Source organism: Colobus angolensis, unplaced genomic scaffold (genome assembly GCF_000951035.1).
Source record: "Colobus angolensis palliatus isolate OR3802 unplaced genomic scaffold, Cang.pa_1.0 Scaffold440, whole genome shotgun sequence".
NCBI lineage: Eukaryota > Metazoa > Chordata > Mammalia > Primates > Cercopithecidae > Colobus > Colobus angolensis.
Window position 1 is genome coordinate 344,180 of NW_012117822.1, and position 26,041 is coordinate 370,220.

The 26,041-nt window shown below is 36.2% G+C and overlaps 1 protein-coding gene across 1 annotated transcript in view; it reads right to left on the reverse strand.

The window, feature by feature from the left end:
* Positions 1-22,608, reverse strand: part of TRPA1 (transient receptor potential cation channel, subfamily A, member 1) — a 54,584-nt gene extending 31,976 nt beyond the window's left edge. Inside the window, exons 1-13 of the mRNA XM_011957426.1 lie at positions 22,299-22,608; positions 18,682-18,838; positions 15,996-16,171; positions 12,361-12,468; positions 10,372-10,480; positions 9,712-9,857; positions 8,539-8,675; positions 6,305-6,353; positions 4,635-4,734; positions 3,839-3,939; positions 2,654-2,823; positions 2,404-2,568; positions 738-852 (exon numbers count right to left, since the gene is read on the reverse strand). Of these exons, the coding sequence (XP_011812816.1) occupies positions 738-852; positions 2,404-2,568; positions 2,654-2,823; positions 3,839-3,939; positions 4,635-4,734; positions 6,305-6,353; positions 8,539-8,675; positions 9,712-9,857; positions 10,372-10,480; positions 12,361-12,468; positions 15,996-16,171; positions 18,682-18,838; positions 22,299-22,400 (1,635 nt within the window). The 5' untranslated portion in view covers positions 22,401-22,608. The remainder of the gene's footprint in view (positions 1-737; positions 853-2,403; positions 2,569-2,653; positions 2,824-3,838; positions 3,940-4,634; positions 4,735-6,304; positions 6,354-8,538; positions 8,676-9,711; positions 9,858-10,371; positions 10,481-12,360; positions 12,469-15,995; positions 16,172-18,681; positions 18,839-22,298) is intronic.
* Between the last annotated feature and the right edge of the window lie 3,433 nt (positions 22,609-26,041).

The window sequence follows — 26,041 nt, forward strand, 5'->3', positions numbered from 1 at the left end:
GAGAGAGAGAGAGAGAGAGAGAGAGAGAATGAATTCCAAGGCATTTGTTTTGTGTTGCTTTTGCAATGGGATGATTCTACAAGGACAAAGGACAAGCTCTCAGGGTAAAGATGTTGGGTTGAATACAGAAGAAAATCCTCCTGAGACTGATCATTTGGAGAACAGTGGCTTACAGATTTGGGGCTTCACAAGCTTGTAAATGTTTTTTTTTAAATCAGCGACTGTTATAAGTTTGCCCATTTTTAGTTTCCCCACATAAAGACTTTTTTTTTTGAAAAAGGCAACAACAATCTTCTATCCCCATCGTTTTATGAACAAACATACATTTCAAAAGTCACTCTCCCCAAGAGAAGGAAGGACATAATAGCACAATAAAGGGCAGTATTTCAAATCAATACACTTCAAAATAACACTTATCTTAATGAAAACTCACCCCTGCCTTCATTCCTCTGGACCTACCAGGGAGTAAATGCTTTGCCATTAAATTTCAGTGGCCTGTGGACCTCGCTGCTCTGTGAGACTGGGGGTTTCCTCAACATTCACCCACCCCTTGGTATTCTCTCATTTCTGCTGCCTTTTGATTCATACTTCACCTCAAGAATCCACTTGCTAAATATCCAACAAAAGGCTGGGAATAGAGCAAGGAAGGTAAAAGGTGTCTTGGAGAGTTTTCTGGCAATGTTGGAAGTTTCTGCTATGTCAAGATTTTGGGTAAGCATGAGGACCACAGTGCATACCCCATCTTCATCCAGGCGATCTGTGCACTTCAAATTAGTATCAAGAATGACTTTCATGGTCTGAGTGTACCCGCCCATGGACGCATGATGCAAAGCCGTCCAGCCATTGTGGTCACTGGTAAAGAGTTAAGAAAAGATATGTGCATACACTTAGCAGATGAAATGCGGGATGGGATGCCATTTGGCTTATTCTAGGTAAATCTGATGACAATAAAAAGTATAAATGAGATCTGGCAACTAAATATTTATAAAACATTTATAATAAATGGGCTAATTCCAAGCTCAATGATCTTAAATGACCTATTTCTAATGTGATTCACACATGTTTTTTATTTAGTGGTTTAAAATACGAAAGTATATAAACACATTACCAAACACTTTGGGGTAGGAGAAGTACGCTTAGCGTGTCTGTGTCATACATCATTTTTTTAAAGCTATAATGAACTGATACACATCAATTTAAATCTTGTTTTATTCTTTCAATGAACATTGTATCAAAAAATTTTTATGAAGTAATATTAGTCTTTGTGGTCAATAGTTATTGGTAATACTACTAATAATACAGTATATGGCTATAAGATACTTAGCTTAGTGTCAGTTATTACTCTAAGAGTTTAAATCTGAAAAACTTCCCTCTTGTGCTCTGAAAGATGCTTACTCAATTACTTTGAAAAATGTTTATCCTTTTCCACAGAAATTCAAGATGTAAATACAACGAAGCCTTATCATATTAGTTATCTTTTTTCAAATTACACAGAAAAAAATTCCTGACACTAATTTCAGTGCTAGTGAGCAGATGTTTTAGAGTGCAAGAGCCATGTTGCTATATCAGTTATGATGTAATAAGCAACAACTGTCTGGCTTGGGTCTACTTGGGTCCCTTTGCAGGTCAGTTGCTTGGTGTTTCTTTGTAAACCAGAAGAAACTGAGCAAAACATTCATTCTTGTAGCTGTAGCACCAATTTGCTGTCATCAATATTATGGTAAGGAAATGTGTTTTTGAACATTAGCCTAATAAGCTCTTTGCTACTGCTATGGTAAGATATTAAATGAAAAACCTCTGTAAAATATTTCCAGTTTTTTTCTTTCTTATCACAATATCATTTAATTATGCCACATATTTTATTATGCTTACATATTTTAACTTTGTCTTGTTTCTTGTGCTTGAGCTCATTTAAGTATAATAAAATTCAGAAATGTTTACTGTCTTCTGTTGTCACTTAAAGGGAGCTTTTTATATCTACCATTCATCAGATTGAATGAAAAGTAGAATATTTGAACTTGTATGTTTTGTGTGTGTGTACGTGCACACACACACATACACAACCATGGTTTTGTATCTATATGGGAATATGGCAGCAAGATGAGGTAAAATATGAGAACTGTATTTCAAAGAAAGGTTCTGAGAAAGACTGCACAAAGCCACTTATTCTGTGACCTCGAACAAGGTTCTTCAAGTCTAAAAACTTCAAAGTCTTTCAGTTGGAAATAATACTGACTTCCCTTCCAGTATTTTTAGAAGTTATATATGTTTTGATGATAAAATAAAATGAATAAAAGTACTTAGTGAGATATAAAGTTAGACCTCATAATTAAAAATATAATGAAAAGATAGCTTCAAAATGGCTAAAGAAACTATATAAACATTCCAATCATATATCCTCACCTGAGAAACAATGCACCTTTTTTCAGAAGAAGCTGAACTACTTTATCATGTCCATTCTTTGCTGCCAGATGGAGAGGAGTCATTCCATGAAGGTCCCCTTCATTCAGAAGCCTTGTATCACTTACGTCTTGTAGGAGCCTCTGACAGGTATTGATACGCCCGTAACTTGAAAAAAATTATGTTTCGTATTTTCAAAGCAAATATTAAACGGAAAGAAGACATGTTCATACATTGCTAGACTGACCCTTACCTGGCTGCAAAATGCAGAGGTGATTTCTTATCTTTGCTTTTGGAATGAATGGACACATTAAAGCCAAGTAGGTTATTTACAGAATCAGGGCCCCCCTGTCTACATGCATAATGTAGAGGAGTACACCCATCATTGTCTTCATCCATTACCAGCTCTTTGATCTGTTGCATCTATAGGAAAAAAATTAATGTTATACAAATAACTCTGCTATTATGCTAAAATGATGGTTTTCAAACTATTCTGTAGGAAAATATTTTCCAACAAGGGTCAATATGTACTCCTTAGGGCCAAAATTGTAAATAACCTAAAGGATGTGAGAGAAAAATAAATATGAAGGAAGTTGAATGCTCTGTCTTCATGTAATGTACATTACCATATTAATGTACATTACCATATTAAAGGATCTGAGATACCATGCCAATAAGAAAATGTACTTAACATTTTTAACTCAGCATTTTCAAATATATTTGATCACGGCCCTTCCCTCTGCCCCTCCTCTTATTTCTTCCCACCCCCAAATAACACCCAACAGCTTCATGTTAATACCTTCTGTTAGGTAAAATGGACAGGATGTTAACATTAGGTTTACTTTATGTTTTATATGCTTAAGCTTAAGTTTCTCATATTTTGTTATTTTTTAAATATTCAAATACATATATATTTTTTATTATTAAAGACTGGCAATATTGAAATCTATTGACAACAAAAATATGGTGTATTTCACATGCATGCGATAATACTAAGTATTAGCTGGTGAATATAAATATAAAAATAATGCTTTCAACCTCTCCTCAGCAAGTCAAGTATGCTGAGTAATTTTTCTTAATAGATGGTGGAGTATTGATAATTCATTATTATACTTGGATTTTTCCACTGATATGCAAATCATAATGGTCAAAGAATGAAGAAAATCAAACTAATTAAAGATGTTACTTTATCATAGATGATTGCATATGAAGTTCCTTTGTAAGTTAAAAAATCAGTCTCACTGCTATTATCATTGTCATCATCATCACCACCACCACCATCACCATGTTGTAACTATTCAAATATGTCATCTTTATTTTAAAACATTTTTTAAATTCCAGAATCAGTTTCTATAATAACAAAAATTACAACAAACAAAATTAGTATATTTTCTGTTGAACCCAACTCAATTAATGGAAATCCATAGATATACATTACCTGCATAAATTCAGGTCGCAGATTTTTTAATCCATAAGGTTGCTGTACAGTTAAATGCAGAAAATTACGTCCAAAATTATCTTTTATGTCTACTTGGGCACCTGAAAAAAACATTATGTAAATATAAACTCTATTTATTTATTTAAAGCATTGTTTATGTGGATTCTCAACTTAGCAAAAAAAAATTTGACTTAAAATAATGTTGACCTTTAGTTTACAGGAAATTGTGTTTAGATGAGAAAACTAAACATATTTAAAATCAGGTTTACCGTACACTGTGTGTGTGTGTGTCTGTGTGTGTACGTGGGGTAGAAAATATGTGATGCATTACATAAATACATGAAGCCTTACCTTTTAAAGCATAAAATATAAGTACAGACACATTAGAGATCAAGAAAGAAGAGGAGAGCAGAGAAGGACACCTCACTTCTTTGTTTTCAGGGGCCCACGTTAGAATCTAAAACGGGGAAATTATAGTACCTACACCACATAGGACTGACACATTGAAAGACAGTTAATTAAATGTTCAGCAAATGCCTGGGGTATAACAATTGCTTTATAAATGTTATCTACTATTGTTCTGAAATTGTCTTTTTAAGTATGCTCCCTTACTGGACAGAAAATTATTCTAGACATGAAAAGTGTTCTGTTTATCTTTGAATTCACAACATCCGGCCTAGGGCCTGGCACACAATACATGGTGGCACACAATGAAAGTTCATTTGGCACACAATGAATGTTCATCTAACCAAACTGAGTAGTACTTCAAAAGACTTGGCTTGGTCCCTCTTGGTACCTTTAGAGAGTAGCAAATTTACAATATTCCAAGATGCAGAAGCAGTTGCTAATATAAGTGGAGAGCGTCCTTCAGAATCGATCTTATTAATATCTGCTCCCTAAAAATCAAACAAACCATTCAACAAAGAGCTTAAAAACAGAAAAACCATCATATATTATAATCTCTAACTAATGGTAATTCATTGATATAGAGTGTCTATATTATGGCTAGCACTGAACCATATGACTAGTTATAGAATTATTTGAAAGTTTCCCATAGTTCATATGTTATATCATCAGAAATCAAGGAATTCATTTATGATTTCCACAAAAAATTATTCTCACATATTAGGCTTTTTACTGACACCTGGCAATAGCTCTAGTTACTACTTGAACCATAAAAATAATATCCTTTTACTTAGATCAATAGTTTAGTTTCCACTGCAAGAAATAATTTTTAAATGTCTATAATTTTAAGTCTTCCAAATTCATTACATATATGATTTAAGAAACATTTACAAAACACCATTTACTTTTTAAAAAAATCCTATTTTATCTGAAATAGATGAACTGAAATAATTGAATTGAAATCACTCAAATTCTAAAGTAAAATTTTAGCCATTTAAGAAAATTTATATTTAAAAATCACATTAAATATATATTTTTAAATGAATAAGTCAATGTTAACCATTACATATTATAATATTTGATATGACAAGAAATCAAGGGCCTTTAAAAATTTCATGGAAATAATTCTGTATATTATATAGGGTAATAAAAAATAGCTTAAAATCCAAACATGAATATTTCTTTGTTCTTTTGGGGCCCACTAATATAGATGACAATGGGGGTAGCATGCCCTTTGGCAAGTTCCATGGTCAGTGAGGCTCTGCAACAGTTCTCTTGCCTGGTGAAAAGATGGCAGCCTTTGCAGGAAATCATGCATAACTATCATTTACGGTTTATGGCATATAATACATAGTTTATGGCATATAATGAGTCTCCCCAGGACTCTTCTGTGTAATTATCATAATTTCAATAGTTATGATTGACAACACACACATGTTCAATACTACAAATGGAAATCTGCCATTGCTGATATGGTGCAGCTTACATAAATTCACCATACATTCATCTGTATAAAGGGCTTATTAAAATTCAACTCAAAAGCTGACTGATTCCACCTCCCAGAGTGAAAAAGATCCCATGCTTCATGCTTTCACTTGTAATAAATCTTTGACAGTATTTTTCAGCTCCTCAGTTTTTAAAGGTGGCACTGAGGCAGCTGGGGTAGGAGCTTCCCCCTGTGCTGCCTGTCCTGCCTCCACCTTAAAGCCACCAGGCTGAAGAAGGGTCGCCACCCAAGCTCATACTCCCGTAAGACCCTCTTACAGTCCATGGGAACAGCTTTCCTTGCAATGTACCTGCCAACTTCCTGCACTAAAAACACTGATATAGATATCCAAATTATGCTTTGACACTTCTAAGTTCACAGTAATGTTTGGCCGTTACATATTCATACATAATATACTCTGCTTCCAAGTATGTCAATCATCCTTTTGTACACTGTTTTTGCTGATAAGCAAGAAATTAAAATTTGATTCATTTTTGAAAATCCATATTATGTAATTATATGATTTCTTCTATTATAAACAGTAATAAAAATAAACCAGTAAAAGGAATAGTTACCACTGAAATTAAATAGTCTGCTAGTTCATGGTGATCAAATAATGAAGCTCTGAAAAAATAGAATTATAAACATTATAATTAAAGTACTATTGACGTAAATACAAATGTATTTAATAAAGCTACTATATTTGGAAAGTGAATTTAACTAATCATAAAATAACATGATAGACTGTAAGAGAATTAGTAAGCTTTCAAAATTTATAATTTGATTCTGATTAGGGTAGCATTTTCAAAGTAATAATAATAGGAGAACAACAAATACATCATAATATTTTCTTCCTCATCCTTTAAGAAACCTATTTCATCCTGAAAAATCACCATAAAGATGTTCTGAAGTGAGTAGTAACATCTGTCCCAAGATAGAAAAGACAAGGAAATCACTGGTACTGCTGTGATCATGGGGAATAGCAAAAGCTACATGTAATGTGTGCCTCAAATTCATTTGCAGGGTTCAAAAGCCCCTCTTTGGGGGGTTTCTCTTTGGCAAAAGTTAAAAGGCAGTGTTAGTTTTTCTGAGTTTTTATAAAGCCAAAAATAATTATGGAGAGAATTGAAAACATTTTGATATCATCTCACAGGCAGTCACAAGCAACACCATAACAAATGTTAACACTAATGATTCAAAGCTTTGTGTTTCCTATCTCAAATCTCATATCTGTGTTTCAAGGTTCTCTCAGCTATTTTTGGCCTTTCATACATAAATTTCAGAATCAGTTTGTTAATTTGATTGACAAGAGGTTGCATCATATTTGAAATATATTAATTATATTTAGTAATTACAAGGGAACAAATTCTAACATTAAGGCTCCATTTTCCTAAGATAATTTCTCATTATGCATATTAATATATTAAGGTTGTGTGCTAAAGATACATTTTAACAATAACCAAATCACTGGGTTTGTAAATTGGTGAAACATTGGAAACAAAGAGTTTTTTTCTTTAATTCCTGAGACTCATCTTAAATATTTTGATATATTCTAGGTTATAAATTGGCACTGGGATTTTGTGAGCTACCCACATGATTCTAATGTGCAACAGCTTGAGAATTTCTGGTCTAGAGGTTAGTCTATCTATTGAGTTTTCATTTTATTTCAATGGCTTTTTTAAACTTCTTTTTTACTGAATCGTTTTCATATCACCAAACCTGGATTCAAATATGACAATCTGTTTTTCACAATCTTATGTTATCTTCATATATTTAGTTTTATGTAAATGATTATTCCTTTAAATTTTTGAAGGTCTCAAATATCTTCATTTTAAAATTCTTTTTGGAATGCCCTATTATTTCTATTTTCTTGGAAAAAAAATTGGTCTTTGGTCAAATGTGTAGATTTTTATTAGCTTTAATAAGCTATAAAACTTTAGGTTGAAAATTCATCCTAAGTGGGAGCTCCTTTCTATTCACACATATCCTATTGTGCCTGGTGGTTTTGCTGTGTACATTTATTAGAAACAGATCTTATATTGGTAGCTAGAGTTTCTTTTTTTTTTTTTCTAAGAGATATTGTAGAATTCCAGGTCCAATTGCCTATTGAAAATATATTGGCAGCTCTGTGTGTGTGTGTGAGTATGTGTGTGTGTAAGAGACCGAGAGAGTGAAGGCTCATCTCAGATACCTCTTTCACTCACATGGGTAGCATCTGATACTTGTCTTTCCAGAAGAATTGAATTTCCAGTCTACAAGTGAGCCTATGGTTTAATACACTTTGCCTGATGTGTATTTCTGCTAAACTTCAAATAAATTTGTTATTGTTTTTGGAAATTTGGTTATAATTTCCTAAAACTATATCTTTTGAAACCATTTATCTATAATTGTTGGTGAGCAGGAAGGATTAGCGTGGGGGTGACATATCCATATGTATCTACTCCATTTTTATCACTAAAAATGGGGATAACATAAATATGAAAAATTGGAACAGATTAGAAATGACTTGGAAGACTGTGTATGTAGACTTCTTTAGCAAAGAGAAAATTAATCTTGAGCCTATATCCGCTGGACTTGAATCAGAATATGCCACAGGTGATTTTATTTTGTGAAATTTCTTTAACATTCTACTCCCATTCCCAAGGAACATATGCGATTCCAGTTGATCCACAGGGTCTTTGTTATCTTTGCCTTCTTCCTTTGAATCACAGAATCTTTGCTAGCATTAGTGCTAACTGCTCCTTGCAATGTCTAATTTCATGCATGAAGATGGAAAATCAGTATACAGAATGATAGGTAGGAAACTTGCCTGTGAAGCATGGTCTCATGACTTCCATCGGTTGTGTTAACAATATCCACGCTACCAGAATAGGACGATATCATCAATTTAACAATCTCAGTGGCTCCCTGGGTGGCAGCAAAATGAATGGCTGTGCACCTTCCCTTCTGTAAAGAATTTTAATACTAGAATCAATGTTTAAATCTCAATGTAAGAATATAACTTATATTTGGCGTGAGCTTTTCCTTCACAGATTCATAAAATCAAGGAATATCTATCAGACTGATCACCATTAATCATCTGAAATGTGATAGATATTCCTTGATTTTATGGACCTGCAAAGAAAAGCATCCCTAAACAAATGGTAGCTGACAATTGTGCTTCCTTCTAATACAACAACTCTTGGCATATACTTCCACCATCACTGTCTGGGTGCCATTCTTTCCCCCAGGGAACATAAGAACAATGTCCCAATCATTGCTATAAGCATTCAGTGTATGAAGTGACTTCAGACCCCATACCACCATTGGCAGCTCTTCATTTCTATATTGAAGGGACAATATAGAAAGAGTTAAAAGGCAGTGTTAGCTTTTCCGAGTTTTATGAGGTTTCCAGAAGCCACATGAGATTAATATCCAATCTTCTCTTCCTACATAAAATACAGGCCTTTGGAGTATCTTGGAGGGGAGCTTGTTGCCACCCAAAACTCAGACATTGAAGGAGAAAGGGCCAGAACTCTCCACTTTTGGTCAGAGATGCCTGACATAAGCTCAGCTCCCAAATACAGTCAACACTTTCACATACATATTTTTAGAAATTAGTTAAGTGGTCCTCAATTTAAAAATGATAACTTTTCTGAGTAGAACTAAAACCAAATACATTCATGATTGGGCTTTAATGTTCCTGGCTGAACATTATCGTCTTCTGAGGGTAGGCCTTAACTTCTTTTAATGGCAACTGCACTAGATAAATATTCTTTGTTGTATCTATATTTGTGTCTGCAATTGTTTTGGGGAGTACTCAAAATTTTTTACATAGATTGAAACTTGGGGTATTCTCTTGTTCTGCTTCTTCATAAGCAGAAGGAAATATGTATTTCTTGTATGTATTTCAATCTAAATTAACTGTAAAAGAGCTATAAAGTATTTTATATGCTTATGACAATTCTAAGATAAAAGTGTCATATAGAATATGAAGAGTTACCTCCTCTGGGTCTAGTTGTGCACCATTGTCCAGGCACATTTTGATCATTTCCAAGTCACCATTTTGCACAGCCAGGTGGAGAGGGCTGGCTTTACCATTATTCACAAAGTTAATGTGCAACTGTCTACTGTACCCAAGCTCTTCACCTTTAGAAGAAAATAACATTCAACATAACAAGTATATAAAATAAATAATAGGGAGGGTTTTTATTTTAAAAAATGAACAAAGCATAAAATAAAGAAAGGGCACTGAGACACATAAAAGCTTGTGTTTAATTCTGTTAAATATTTTTCAAATTAGGCTGGGTGTGATGGCTCACGCCTGTAATCCCAGCACTTCGGGAGGCCATGGTGGGAAGATCACGAAGTCAGGAGATCGGGATCAGCCTGGCTAACATGGTGAAACCCCATCCCTACTAAAAATACAAAAAATTAGCTGGGCATGATGGCATGTAACTATAGTCCTGCTACTCAGGGGGCTGAAGCAGGAGAATCACTTAGACTTGGAAGGATGAAGTTGCAGTGAGCCGAGATCACACCACTGCACTCCAGCCTGGGTGACAAAGTAAGACTCCGTCTCAAAAGAAATAAAAATCAAATTAATAGCATCCACCAAAATAGACTTATTTATAGTATATAACATAGAAAAGCCTCAACTCACCAAACCTTAGTATTATTTCCATGCATTCTTTGGAACCTGAAAATGCAGCTTGGTGAATAGGGAAACATCCCCATTTATTTGATTTACATGGCTTAGCTCCTTTGTTAAGCTGGAAGAAAAGACAGAATGAAAAATGACACCAGTTAAACCCCAAATCACAAGGGTCTATTTGTGTACCATTTAAGATGAGAATTTACGTGCCTCTCCCATATCATTTTACTACTATACGTCTATGTAAAAGTACACAGAGAGCTTCATATGTTATGAAATCTAGGCAAGAAGGTAATTTTGAAGTAGACTAACATTCTGAAATAGAGATATTTTATATCTTCCAAAGAAGTAACAATGTAGACACAACAATATCAAGCTTGATACCCCAGCAATAAAGTCAACACATTTTTCAATGGGATTAAAAAGATTTTTGAAGACGTTATCATGACTTCCATAACCATTTTCAGTTTCTTATGCAAATAAAGTGATATTTCCTAGATTCTTTTCCCTTTTTTATGCAAAATTAATAAATGAATGTGCCACTACTCTTGTTAAGCCATAATCAAATATTTTCACTAATGACATTTCTTAAGTAAAAAGATGTTAGAAGAACTGAATGTTATACTACCTTTTTATGTAAACCAATCATTTTACACTACCATTTTCTGTAAATCATTAGCCTTCAGTTTTAAATACCTCTAATTACTACAAAAAAATGATTTTGAAAAAGTAGAAAAGTGTGAAGAATCCAATACCACCTGTAATCTCAGCTTTTAGAGGTAGTATCTGTTTACTTTATACATCATAGTCCAGAAATTTTATATATATATATATATAAAATATCTACCTGGAGAGAGAGAGTCCAGAAATTGAAGATGCACTTTGTAAAATCATATTATTAAGTAAAAGCTTTTTTGAACAATATTATCACACAGTATACACATAAATTAGACTTGCAAGGAAGCCAGACTTTAAAAATACATTGTTTTCTGTAGTATTTTCAATAATACTATTTATTTATTCCGATTTTGTTTTGGTTAATTTAAGGCTCTTTTCCTAAATTCTTGGTTTGAGTGTTACTTATTTTTATTTTCTTTATCATTTATTCTCTTTGTGGTCCAATCATGACAGCTTAGAGTATGTACCTGTTTCTAAGTCCATCTAGTAAAGGTGCTAAAACATATTTGTACGGCACATTTAAACATTAGGTAAATAGTTTTAAATTATTTAATTGTATTTTCTTATTCTCTGAGATTGTGAAGAGGCAAAATCAAGTGGTAAAAATAGAGATGCTGGCCTGGATAACATGCAAGTAACTGAGGAATATTTGAAAACAGTCTATTTGCCGGCATTCTAACAGCATACTCAGATGGAGCACTGCCAGAAGCAGGAGGAAGTCATGTAGACAAGCATCTCCATCGCTTCACTGGACCATGCCAGGAAGCCTCACCAGAGAGAAGGCTGGCTCCACTCTCAGGCATGTGGCTAAGAACCTTTGCCATTACATCACACAGGGCTCTGTTTTGAGACCCAATAACAGTGTCTTCAGGTCATGGGAGCTGTGTTTCCTTTGATTTTTCTCTTATGGGCCAAATAAGTCTGCAACTGACTATATTCATCTTTCCTTTGACTATTCAGAAGCTCAGAATCATACATTTGATCCATCTTTATAACATTCAGGCCATTATACTTTGTATTTTGCATTCTAGCTTGACCACCAGCTTCATCTCAACTTTTCCTGCCTATATTTTCCTTTCACTTTGATTTTCTCATAATTTTCTTTACTGCTTTACTATTAGTCTTCTATAAGCAATCTCAGATCCTCTTTAAGGGGGGAGTACATACACAAAAACACATAGAACAACTTTTTTCTGACCTAGTTTTTGTATTTTATATTTTTCTAAGGAGAAAAACTTAAGAGCTTTTATAAATAATAATAATCCATGTTGTATTCATGAAAAGATAAAGAAAGCAGAAAGATATGACAAATATACAAACCAAAATCTGCAGTGCTTCACTATTATTTGTGGTGCACGCAATGATCACAGCTGTGTTTCCATTTTCTCCTTCCAAATTAATATCAATAGTTCTATGTTCAAGCAAGACCTGCAAAAAGGGGGGAATAATTGTCAAAATTTTTGCAGATTTCCAAATAAGGTACTTGCCTTCCACTAGAGTTTCAGTTTTCAAATGCCAGTGACCATGTCTGTTTATCTTTTATTCATCCTTCTCTCACACAATCTGGCACAAAATCTTGCACATTGTGGGTACTAATTAATTTCCCCATTAGATGAAATAATCATGATTTCAATGTCACAACAATCAAGGCAATACTGAGTTCTGGAATTGTAAATAAAATAAGAATTATAGATACTAGTTATCATAGCTTCACTTAATACTTCCGACTTGTATTAAGTGAAATTATGTTAACTAATATTTTCAGGAAAATAAATATGTGGAGCCATTAGAATGTGTTCATGGTGGAGGGGAAGAGAGGTAGGGAAGAAGGAAGAGAGTAAAAGAGAGAGAAAGAAGGAGGAAGGGAGAAAGGCAGGAAAGGATTTTTTTTTTCTCTTCCAGTTATTTTTCTTTTACCTGGATTGCAAGAATTTTGGGAAATGTCAGTGGAAACTCTATTCTCTTTAGTAAGGAAAATAGAGTTTTGTGTGGCATAACCCAATTAATTCAAACTTGTCCTGGAATGGAAACTTTCTCTACAATGTAAGAAATTAGCATCCTGATAAAATGGTGAAGTAATTTTTCTGATGAAATTTCATTGAAGACCTGTTACCTCCTCACCTGACTGCCATCTGATTACTGCCCAAGTGTCTATAGATCTTTGACTAGTCTTTCTTTTATATTCAATGTAACATAATTATCTCATATAAACGTCTTATCACATCTTGAATTGGCCTACCAGAGGCTTTTCGTCTTGCAGAAAGACTATGATAAATGATGACATGTCCTTATAATTAAATAATGTTAAAAGAATTTATTAAATAAGCTGTTTCTTAAAAACTTTGACTTCTTTGAAAAAAGTATGCAACCTCCTACCAGAGCCTCTTGTTAACAGAACACATCCCTTGTGAGTGTCAGAAAAGAAATTAGATTTATTAATTAGCTCTGCTCATAAAAGAAAATTAAACTCAGTTTTTGGTACATAAGAATATGTGGAGAAATGATTGACAGATTAAGGGAAATGAGAACATAAGATTCCTTCCATGGACTTTAGGCACCATCGCATTCTGTTCTTAAGAAGCTCTAGGTTCATATGGAAAATAGCCCACCAAAGTCTTCAAGAAGAGGCTTTTCTCTCTTTGCCCTCTTAGAATCACAGATCATAAATGTATAGCTGTGTTAAATTATATGTGGCAGGGATCCCAGAGAGAGCAACTAAACTGTGCAGCTACTTCAAATTCAGTCATGACCAGGCAAGTCTAGAAGGTTCGGAGGTGAGCCCTCCACAGGTCCCTTTGTTGAGAATCTGGAAAACCTCATGGAAGGGTCAAACAACTGGATACTTTGAAGTAAAGCCCCAAGGACTAAGGCCTGCAGGTCACTGAGAAACAAAACCACCCCCTAATCCCCAGGCCAATGTGTCCCAGGGAATATTATGCATACCATAAATCATCATGCAAGAACTTGAAGTGATGCCTGGATGACAGTTTTTTACTTTACAACCATTATAGGCAGCAGAGGAAGGTTTGAGGGAAGGTCAGTGGAGCAGTCCATAGAGCAGCTTCTAAACTGGCAGGGGCTGGGTGGGTACAGGCTGGAACATGGGCATAACTGGGAGAGGCAGGTAGAGAGGATTGCTGTTTGCAAGCATGAGGGGAGACATTCCAAAATACCTTCTCCTCCTTCTATTCCTGTCATCTCTGGTGAGCCAGAGGAGTTTGAAAATATTTTTACACATAGTTGTGGTTGGTAAGACCAAGTAAAGGAGAGTCAGTTTTACTTAGAACTCTATTTTTCTGCTTGTTCTTGCGTCACCAGGAAAATTTGTTTTATGTCCATAACAAACTTTACGAATCAGCTAGGAGCTTTATTTTCTATTTCTATGTGATACCTACCTTTCTGTATTTGTTGGTCTGGAGATTTCTGCTTTCTAATTAACAACAGTCTTTCAAAAGTTACCTGCCTTCAATTCCCAAACCACACTTTCAAGGCCAATATTAATTAATTAATAGGCATGTGTTCTTGAAAACAGCCTTCAGAGGGAGCAAGAGATCCATGAGGAAATATGTGACATCTCTGTGGGAGTCCCTGCAGTCACTAGTAGCCCAACCCAGATGGTATGGAAACAGCACTTAGCTCATGAATAATGCAGATATTTAATAAAACAACAACAACAAAGCAGCTTGTTTCCAGAGGACTTTCTAGTATCCTCTTCAGGGAGCCATTCTGACCTATCTCATAGCTACTGAGAGTTCAGCTCGCCCCTTCTCAGTCAGCCAGAACTCCTATTTACTCATTCGTTCATCATTTGCCACCACAGTGCTGAGGAATACGAGATATTTGGATTAACAAGACACAACCCTCCTTCAAGGATAATTACCCAGTGGGCAAAAAAAGCACATGAATATTTGATTCCAATATAATGTGTTAAGAATTTTGATAGAGCCATATACAAGGTACAGTAGGAAAGCAGAAAGTGGCTCCTCTCATACCCTTCAGGTCAAATGTAAAGGAGTCAAGGTCTCAGAAGGCTGAGAGAAAGGTCTTTGGGCTAAAGGGAGCTGGAAACTAATGCATCTCATTGGTGATTTATAGAGAAGCTGGTTTTCTTGGAACGTACCACAATAGCCAAATCATTATTCACAATAATATTTCTATAGGAAAATTTATTATAAGTTCCAAATAATCTACCTTAGAAATGAACTTCTGGAACATGATCCATTTGTAAATTCCATTCTTCATCAGTTAAGCATGTTTGTATTCTAGTGTATCTGACAGACTTTGAGACGTAGTTTAAAAGCCATGGCCTAATTCTTATCCTTTAGCAATTTTCCAGGATTTCCTCTACTTGACCAAGCTTACTCTTATACCTTGAAAACCAATAAGATGTTTCCCAATGGTACTGTCATGTCTTCAGCGAACTGATCTTTTCAATAGGCCATACACTCTAACTAAAACAGCAAATCATAATTAAGTTTTCTGCTTTCATTGAGGCTCTCATTACCTTCTTCTTTTGTCATTAAATCGGTCAGGTAAAAGTGATAAAGCCTAAACTTGAAAACATAAAGATGAAAACAAAATTCCTTAGTCTTGCAGTTTTACTTGTGATGTACCATTAGGCAAGCTATTCAAATTCTTTTGGCACCTCAGTGTACTCAGCTATGAAATAAGAATTCTAGTAGAATTACTTCATAGTGGGTTTGCTTAGATGAGAATTTAATAAACAAACACACATAAAGCTCTTACGAAAATGCCTGCTGAATAAGAACTATTCAATAAAGTCAGAACTAATCATCATCATCAGTTACTGAGAAGAAAAGCAAATGTAATAATTACATTTTGTTTGCCATGGAAGCTTAGAAGGTGCTCATCCTGGCGCAGGCAGACAGAGCTGGATCTGGGTCCCAGCACCTGCACCACCAGTCAGGCCCATTGGAGCCGGCCAGTAGCCTTACCTTCATCACCTCGTTGTGCGTGCCCTGCACAGCTAAGTGGAGGGGCGCCATCATGTTGAAGTTTCGGAGGTTTGGGTTTGCTCCTCTGCGGAGAAGAAACTTAACGCTTTCAATTTGGTTTTTTTCTACAGCACAATGCAGAGGGGTATTTCCATAATCATCCATTTCATTCAGCACTAGAAAAAGAAATCAAAATGTGGATTAAATTTTGCTTAGACTGTATTCAACACCTCCTGAGTGCCTATCCACTCCAAATGCAGTGCCAAGTGCAACTGACATCAGCTGCATCTTTTAATGGAAACTAAAAACACAGCTTCAGTTCTAATGAAACATTTAATGGGCACCTAGTGGGAATATATAGTAGCACGAGACTGACTTTATCAATTGAGTGAAATTTCTATGGGTAGCATTAATAAGAAATAGATCCTCCTATTGCTACATGTTTTTATCTATGAGTTTTGGGATTGTAATAAGATATTGGGATTATATAAAAGCAAGAACCATGTCCCAGGCACTCTGCTAAGTTCACATGACCATTATTTCATTCAAGCCTCCAATAGCCTGCAAAGTAACACCATGACAAACGTTCAGAAGGAGGAAGATGCTGAGATCCAGAGAGGTTAAAAGTCTTGCCAACATCACAGAGCTAGTAAGGAAGTATGACAGTAACCACACTTCTCTGAACCTCAGCTTTCTTGTATTCAAACTTGGTAAAAAAAAAATTTGAAAAAGGATATATTCATATACCTACACACACACACACAGGAGGAGAGAGAGAGAGAGAGAGAGAGAGAGAGAGACTCTGTGATGTTGCAATGTTACTGGGACAATAATATTAAATCATGTCTTTAAAGATCACAGCAGAGTGCCTGGCCTGTAGCAATGGTTCAAAAAATGTTAATGAGAAAAATAACACACCACTAACAAACCACAAGACTAGAATTTGAGCTTCAGACCCTGATGCCCCAAGTGGTTTCCACGTATTTCTACGATAGGATATATGGCACTATGTACCCCGTGAGCTCAGCATATAAGTAATATGTCCTTTCATCCTGCAAAGTCCTATAGCTATTCTAAAATAAACATGGCTGACTGCTTTATCAACCTTGTAAAATGGTGGCAGTATATCTTTATGTCCAGGAAAGGAGAAAAAGTATTTGCTCAAAAATATGATTTGGGGACCATCTATGGTACATGGTACTTGGAACCATACAGCCATGTTTTCTGTTTCTCTCCTTTTTAAAATGTGTCTCTCCGCCATTTCCTTTCATTCATCTAAGTGTTTCGTTCTAAATAACACACACACACACACACACACACACACACATACACACACACACATCTCTTGACCATTCTGTCTGATCAAGAAGAATCACTCCATTCATCATTCCATTTGGCACCAAACTTAAACAGGGATCTATACTTACAAACTCCCATTCACTAATTAAATAACTTGAATTTGGCTTTTATCCTCATCACTTTTCAGAAATCATTTTTATTTTTATAGAGGTCACTGGGGCCTTCTAATGTAGGGGCTTTATCTTGATCTCCTTCATACTTGATCTCTTTGTGGCAAGGGCTCCTTCTAACTCTTCTATCCCAGCAACTTCGCCCACATGTGTATTTTCACCGTCTTCATCTTTTTCTGGCTTTTGCTCTGCCATCTGTCTCTTGATGTTGGTATTCTACTCTTAGCTACCTTTGGTAGCAGTTTTGTGATCCCCTAAAGGATTTTCACACATTTCCACTGTCTCAGCGACTTCCTATGCAATCGTGCTCATGTAGGGCAGTCCCTTTCCTTCTGCATTTCTGTTGTGTGCTGGACATTTCCAAGTGGATGTCCCCTGGGCCTTTCAAACTCACTGTGACCAAATCTCACACCTTCGCACTCACTTCCTTTCTGTTTTCTCATATTCCTCCTTTTGGGGGATGATTATATTATTAGCCTAATCTCCTAAATCTAAGAATTTCAAAGTCAGTTCTAACTCCCTGCCCCTTTCTCTTCCCATTTACTCTGCTGTCGAGCACTATTGACTTTACACTCCAATATCTCTTGAACCAATCCCTGTCTCCTTTTTGTAGCCTCACAACCCTGGTGAACTCTTATTCTCTCTTTACTATCAAAATAGCTTTTTAGTTTGGCTTCCACTTCTAATCCATCTTCCTCAATATTGATAGAATTATCTTACATAGCAAAGGTCTTATCATACCACTTCACTGCCTTCATCTCTGTGGCATCCATCTCCTTCACTGTCTGCAGTTGAATTTCTTAAACAAGGTAGAGTGTACAAGGCTGGCACCTGGAAAACATCACTGTAGGAGTATGGTACACCTTCTTGAGGTGTCAATTTTATTTAATGATGATAATTTAAATGTAAATTAACCTCAATGGAAATAGTATAAAAGAGTAAATAAAATGTACACGCATTCTTACAATTTATCTAAAAATTCAAATAAAGTCTGTGCTTGTTGTGGGGTGTCCTAGATCTCTGCAATATGCTTAGCTATATTTCAGTAGAAGAAGTTGAGGAGTGCTGGTGTATAGGAAAACTCACAATTCTAGGTGAAATATATAGGCTCTATATAACTGGCACTAATTACCTTTAAAAATCACTTTATTCCATTCTTTCTAGTGAATTGAATGGGATGAATGATTTCCGGAAGATGCATTGTAATATTTTGTTACCTTCCAAAGAGGAATCTCTGGTGATCTTCTCCATTAGCTCAATTTGGCCTTCTGCTGCAGCATAATGCAAGAAGAAGGTGTCCATATCATCACATCTTTTTAATTTCTCTTGTTTATTACAGTTTTGTGATCCACATGCACTTCCTTCAAAAACCACCTAGAGGTATTTAAACACCGTTACACCAAACAAGCATATGCAAAATTTATGGCTATAACCATTTTATAGCCTGAAAGAACTTATTATTATCCAAAACTATCTATCATGCTTATAATGAGGTAAATTTTTTTGAAATACACAAAATGTTTACATACACAAAGAAGGTTTGAGAAAATGCCCCAAGATTGATCAATATGTGAAATAAATTTTTTAATCCTGAACTCACTCATATATGCTTAGAAATGAAGGCCTTTCTTCCTCGTTGTGAAGGTAATGCAGAAATCTTCCCCAAACAAATAATTCAGATACTTGCTTTAATTCTACCTTTGACCATAACTAGTCACATATGCCACATAATATATGTCCAAACTCCAGTTTGTTATTTTAAGGATAACTAGAGCATTTCTCACTACTGAAAAGAAAAGCTATCAATGAAAATGAAGTATTAAGGTATTTAATGTATCTTTAATATAACTAAGAAAAGATTTAGAATATTAGGATTTATTCACCAAACGTTAGGTTGGAATAATAAAACTTAATTTCTTAAATGTTTGCACTTTAGTTTTTGCTTCTGTTGTTACAGAATAGTACCTAACAAGTCACTTTTCTATAGTAGTCTCTTAAATTGAGATGTGTTACTTTTTAACTAAAAAAATTCAATTCCATATAAGCTACATAAACTTTAGTGACTACAGGATATGACAATAAGCATCCAACCACTTCCAAATTTACACATATTCAGTAATAAATTTAAAATGAGCTTCTTGCAGAAATAGGGACTTTTTCCATGTCTTATCCTATCAAAGAAAGTGTTGACCTAAATCTATTTGGAAGCATTTTGGTACTTGAATTTGATATGCTCTCTGCGTAATAAAGGGATTATGCTGCCCACTCCCTAGTGCCAGAAAGAGCAGTTTAGGATGTCTATTCAGCGATGTGCTGTCAACATAAGCCCAATTCCACACTCTTTAGAGGGAGTACTAGGTTCAGATGCTCACAAAGCACTACTGAATTCACAATGACAAAACAGCATCTAAATACTTTACATGAGCATATCAGATGTACTAGATCATCTCAATCAGTACCTGACGTTGTCAGGCTTTGAAGAGATTTTTTAAAGTTCTGAAAGTAAGCCAAGGATGTCATTTAGACAAAATATATATTCATTTAATGTAGTTTCATGTTGTCACAGGGTCACCTCAGATTCCTTTGGAATCTGAACTGTATGATTAGATTCAGAACATAATAGACTAGATCACTTTTAGATAACCTAATTCTAACTAAACCTTTTAAAACAGAGATATCAAATACATCTTTTTAGGTTGCTTTAATGAAATACATTTAAGTAGCAATGTGGCCAAAAGGTTGGAAACTGAGGTGAGAGATAACAATTGGAAGGTCAAATGCTAAAGTATTCACTATCTTGAAAGAAAACAATTGGAAAAGGCTAAAAGCATCAGTCCAGTGGTTCTTTGTCCACATTTCTCATCTTGTAAGTTTTCTGTGATCCTTCAGTTTTGTTAGTATTCCTGAGATACTGTGTATGTGCTGGAGAAAACATGTTACACAGTTTTTCTTTTAAATTAGGAAACCACCAAAAATGCTCTAGAGTTCAAAAAACCCTTCACAGTATTATATATGTTTCTTGGTAATGAGTACAACCACTGAGATTTTTACAAAATGATATGGAACTACCACAGCTAATGAAATAAAATATATAATCTCTCCATCTACAAACTAATGTAGCTTCTAAAAGGCTTAAAAAGCCTAAGTTGCTCTACATAGGTGATAAATCTAAATAAAGATAATTAGAAACATGAAGACAAATAATTTTGAGACTCACAGCTAAGAAATCCTTCAGCAAATATCTCTAGAAAATAAAACCACATGGGTGATTTTAGAAATTTAAAATTTCTTCCTGTACCATATTAATTGTAAAGATACTATTCCAGTGGTTGAAATCTATTCATGACTCAGTTCTCTGGAGTAAGCCAAAAGGCCACAGTTATCATGCTAACATTAAAAAGGACAAAAAATGTCTGTGGCCAAACTGGACATGTCAACAGACTCACCTTGGGAGGCCTGGCTACTTGGTGTGTGTGATTAACTATACATGCCTGACTTACACACAGAATTGGCAATAGTGCAAATTCCTGTAACCTGTTTAGACAGCAATTTGTTAATTTCTACCAAAATTAAAGCTGTAAGTACCTCTTGACCCTGCTAGGACTTTAACATACAGACATATCCATAAAAGTACCAAGGGACAGACAGACAGAGAAGCCACAGCTACACTCACAGACATACTCTGTCACATGTGTAATAGCAAAACAAAGCTATTTTGTTATATACAAAACAGCCTAAGTGTCCATCAGTGCAAGACTGGTTAAATAAATCATGATCTATTCATACAGTGGAATATTAAGAAGCTGGTAAAAACATGAGGTAAATCTACAAGTGCCGATTTGAAATGTATTCTAAAATACATTTTGTGAGTAAAGCAGAGTGGAAATCTGTGAGTTCATAACTTTGCAAATAAAACAAGATCTATTAGCATGTGTGTTTTTGTGTAAGCATTTTTTTTTTTTAACCTGGAACATACATAAGAAACTGTTAACATGGTCTAACTGTCGAAAGAGATTTGTAATGAGGGTTTGGAGAGACCTTTTTAATGATGGCTCAACCTTTTAAAAGAGCCCCTTTCTCCTGCTGACGATGTGATGAAATCCAGTGGTGGACTCTGAGCACCCAACAGCCTTTATCCCTTAGACTATGCAATCAGGTAGTAGCTAGTGCTGCCTTTAGGTCCGAGAACTGCATAGGTAATATAAGTGCCCCTCCTAGAGCCCCAGGCCACTCACCGGTCTTCAAAAGGTCACCTCCTCCACAGCGTTTCCTGAAGCCCCTACCCGCTGGAGCAGGAATTTGCCACTCCTGCCTCTGTTTTATTGGGGACATGTTCTGCAACGCTTTATGTGCAGATATTTGGTTTCTCTGTTTCACTCTGTTAGAGCAGAAGGCTTGTCAACCCCCAAAACTCTTAAATAGTTATCCAACGACTATCAGATACAGTCATTCGGCTGTTTGGTTCTAAACAAAATCTACGGAAAGGTCCAAGTGAAACGGCACACATTCCAAATTGTCCTGATTTTAGGCAGCTGCCCAATCTTGTGCCAGATGATACAGGTACTTTTTGAGTAGGTTTCCCCGGACTACAGTAGCCAGTCCAGGAGCAAGAATTCGGTTGGACAAACAAGCAAAAAAAAAAAAAAAATGATAAAGCAGGCGCTGTGTGGGCGCGTCATTAGTGGGGTCTCCCCTTGGACTGTGAACACATCCCAAAGCTTGCAACCCCCTGGTCACTCCACGCTTTCTCCAAACAAAGTGCCCGCAAGGAAACCTCGAGCCCACCCCCGCCCGGACGTCGGAACCCCTCCCGACCCGCGAGCGCCCAGGGTACCTTAAGCGTTTCCTTGCAATCGTCCGGCACATCCTCATAGACAACGCCCTGGGGCTCCTTCTTTTCTCCAGGGCGCCACATCTTCCTCAGGCTGCGCTTCATTGACCCCACCCCGAACGCCACCTGGTGCAGCTGCTCACCACGCGCGCGGGCACCTGAAGCGAGAGTGCGCTGTCAGCCAGCCAGGCGCTGGGTTCTGCGCGAACTCGAGCTCTCCAGCGCTGCAGCTCACAGGCAGCGAAAAAGTCCCTCCGCGGGAGCGCTGGAGAACTTCTGGAAGGAGTTCTCAGTACCGCGCTACTTTTGTAGTGCAGGAAGCAGGCGGGGCGCGGAAAGGAGGTAGAAACCCAGACCTCCGTCGCAAAGAGGACGGCGGCGCCGCGTCTGCCTTGGACTCGCCCCTGCAGGGACAAAGTGACTGGCCCGTCCCGCTGTCCTGCAGCTGCAGCAGCGCGCTCCCAGAGTCAAGCGTGTCAGGTGGGGGTGGATGCAGGGAATTTGTTAAAATAAACACACTAAGAGCCCCCTTGCCCTGCCCCCAACTGTGTATGTGAGTGTGTGTGTGGAGGGGGTGGGGGGGAAGCGGTAAAGAGAGAGGAAGAGAGAATGACTGTGTACATTGGAAAGATTTTTAGTTTTCAGGAGTTTTTTCTAACTAAAATTGTATGGACCTGTCTTTCCCACCACGTGCACCTTCTTCTGGGGGCCTCTTTGATTTAGAAATAAAGTTTTTAACAAAACTTCTCCTTCCAAACATTTGGGAAAATAGCTAAATCCTAGCACTGGTTTGAGGGACTAGATTAAGTCCCTGTGTTCCTGTGGATAATAATATTGATCCCCCTCACGCTTTGGTGTTTAAAGGTGGTTAATAAAAAGGTCAGGTTAAACGTAAGCCACTGCTGACTGGTGCAAGTTTGTTTGTCTCCAGCTTTGTTTGAGAGACTTATATTTATAGGACTGCTCTTCATTAAGTGTCAATTGTGTAGAATAAAAGGCGTTCCCTCTCAATCGAAGAGGCTGGTTCTGCTTTTATGTACAGACAAGGGAGCCTCTGAAACTGTTGGCGGTAAGTTCAAGTTAACAAGGCTAGAAAGCAAGAAACCTTCTTTCTAAGGCTGATTATACCATGCACAGGACAGAACGTAGCTTTGACAGTCTTTTGCTTTGACAGACTGTGCTTCCTGAAGGCCCTGGATTGTCGTATTCACCTGCTCATATCCAGTACTTAGCACAAGACCCCCGTGGATCCAGGACCTGGCATAGAGGTGCACTCAGTAACGCTTTGTGGACTGTCTGACCTAGGGGCTATGGTGGGCTGAGTTTAGGGCCAGGCAGAGTGGACATGATGACGTTGAGGAACCATGAAAGGTCCCCCCAAAATTTCCAATGGGTATGGCAGGTTGCCATCAATTCCACCCCTGGAGTGGAATTCCTTGGAAGGATTATATTGAACTTAACCACATCATGAGTCCATGAGTATGACTTGCTGGAGGATACAGGTGTTCAACTTCACCTTTGCACTCTTTTCCCACCAGCATCTGTGTTCAGGGTGTGCAAGACAAGAATCAGTTGCACAACTTGCTATGATTTAGTTGAAGGACGTAATGCATTTGGAGAAACCAATAAAGAAAAGAAGCCAAGGGTTGGGTAAAAAGAATAACTCATTGAGCCATTGCTGTCTACCTGACATTTTCCATATACCAGGTTAATGTTTTAAAATGGAAATGCCTCATAGGAATATTCAAACTTTATTTTTTATCGACTATTTTGATCAATAGCTTTTCTCACAACACTTAGCTGGAAAGGGTCACTAAGGCAAAAAGGGAATAAAGATGTTCAAAGTGGTCATTCTGGAAGCTGGGGAAGTGGGCATGTCATGGTAGTAAGCATCAGATACCCTGTTGGCCCCGAGAGACAGGGGGCGAGGGGTGTTACCGGGGGTGCAGCGTGGCCCGGTTCAGGGAACTCCAGCAATGGACGGTTGAGGGGAATTCTGGGAGAAGGTTGGCTCCGGGCCAACAGCACCCCTCATTTGTAATATCCCCTGGGGTCAGCTGCCAGCACAGAATGATGCTTTCTGCATTCTTGCTTCTCTACCCTATTGACATTCCCCAAAGCAGGTATTCTTTTTAATTTGTCTTCTCTGTCTTTAACACTGAAAAATACAGATGGTTAATATTATAAATATGAGTATTTTCCTTCTTTCTGCTTCTAAAAGCAAAGAGATTAAAAGATAGTTTAATTTTTAAAAAATATTACGGGGGTCTTGTTCATTTAAGGCATTTTTCAGGCAGTGTCTTCCTAAGACCTCTCAGGAATTCCCATGACTGTTTCTTCTTAATTGTTAAATTATTTCCTACCCATCAAAAATATATTTTTCATAGGCAGGCAGGGCAGCTTCCTCTAATTGCAAGATTAATTGCAAATCTTGGTCTTAAAATGCAAAATGTAGACAGGAACAAGATGGTATCTAGCTATTTACAATCAGGATCTTATTTCATTTGAAGTTTATTGATGAATAGCAATAATGTGCAAGCTTTTTGTATCAATTATACTTTTAAAATGATAATTATTAGAGAAAAGAAACCTTGCTGGAAATTTTCTGAAGGGTAATTTTTATTATTAAATTACAATTTGACATCACACAGGACCTTATTCAAGAAAATGAAAAGTCATAATAATAAATAATTTTATTTAAATTATCAGGGAAAATATAGTTATATGCATATATTGTTCAATAACATTTTATGAAAAAAATCTAAATTACCAAAATTCTCCTTAATTATTTTGTTCCTTAAATTTAAAAATGTTTTGTTTATAAATTAATTACAAATATATTTATTTTTAAAGTCACTAATCCAGTTATATTATTAATGAAAAGGGGCCCAATATACATACTAAGGAAAATAGCATCTTCTATGAAAAAAACCATAAAATGCACCCATGGAAAGTGCACAGTGTGATGATTTGTGTAGTAAATGTATACAGTTATACAACTATCTATGTAATCCAGTTTTAGAATATCTCCATCAATTCAAAAAGTTTCCTTAGACCCAGATGCAGTAATTCCCTCCCCCACCTAGACCCCTAAGCAACCTTCAATCTGTCTTTGGAGCATAGTTTCTATAGTTTAGCCTTTTCTAGAAATTTCAGATACATGGAGTCATACACTATGTAATCTTTAGCATCTGGCTTCTTTTGCTTAGTATAATGCACTTGAGATTAACCCACATTGTACTATGTATCAGTAGTTTCTTCCTTTTTATTGCTCAACAGTATTCCATTGTATGGATATACCATATTTTCTTTACCCATTTACCAGTTGGTAGACATTTGAATTATTTCCAGTTTGAGTCTATTATAAATAATGCTGCTATAAACATTTTCATACAAATCTGTGGACATACATTTTTATTTCTCTTGTTTAAATAGACATCCAGTAGTGGACTTGCTGAGTAATGTGACAAGTATGTGTTTAGCTTTGTATGAAACTGCCAAATTGCCTTCCAAAGTAGATGTACCATTTTATATGGCCTCCAGCAGTGTGTGAGGATTCTACTTACTCCACAGCCTCACAAAGCTTAGTATTGTCAATCTTTTTTATTATGGTCATTCTAGTGGTGTATACCATTGAGTCTTTAATTTAGCATTTTCCTAATGGCTAATGATATTGTCTATATTATCATGTCTTATTAGTCATTCATATATTTTCTTGATGAAATGTTTATTAAATTCTTTTGCCT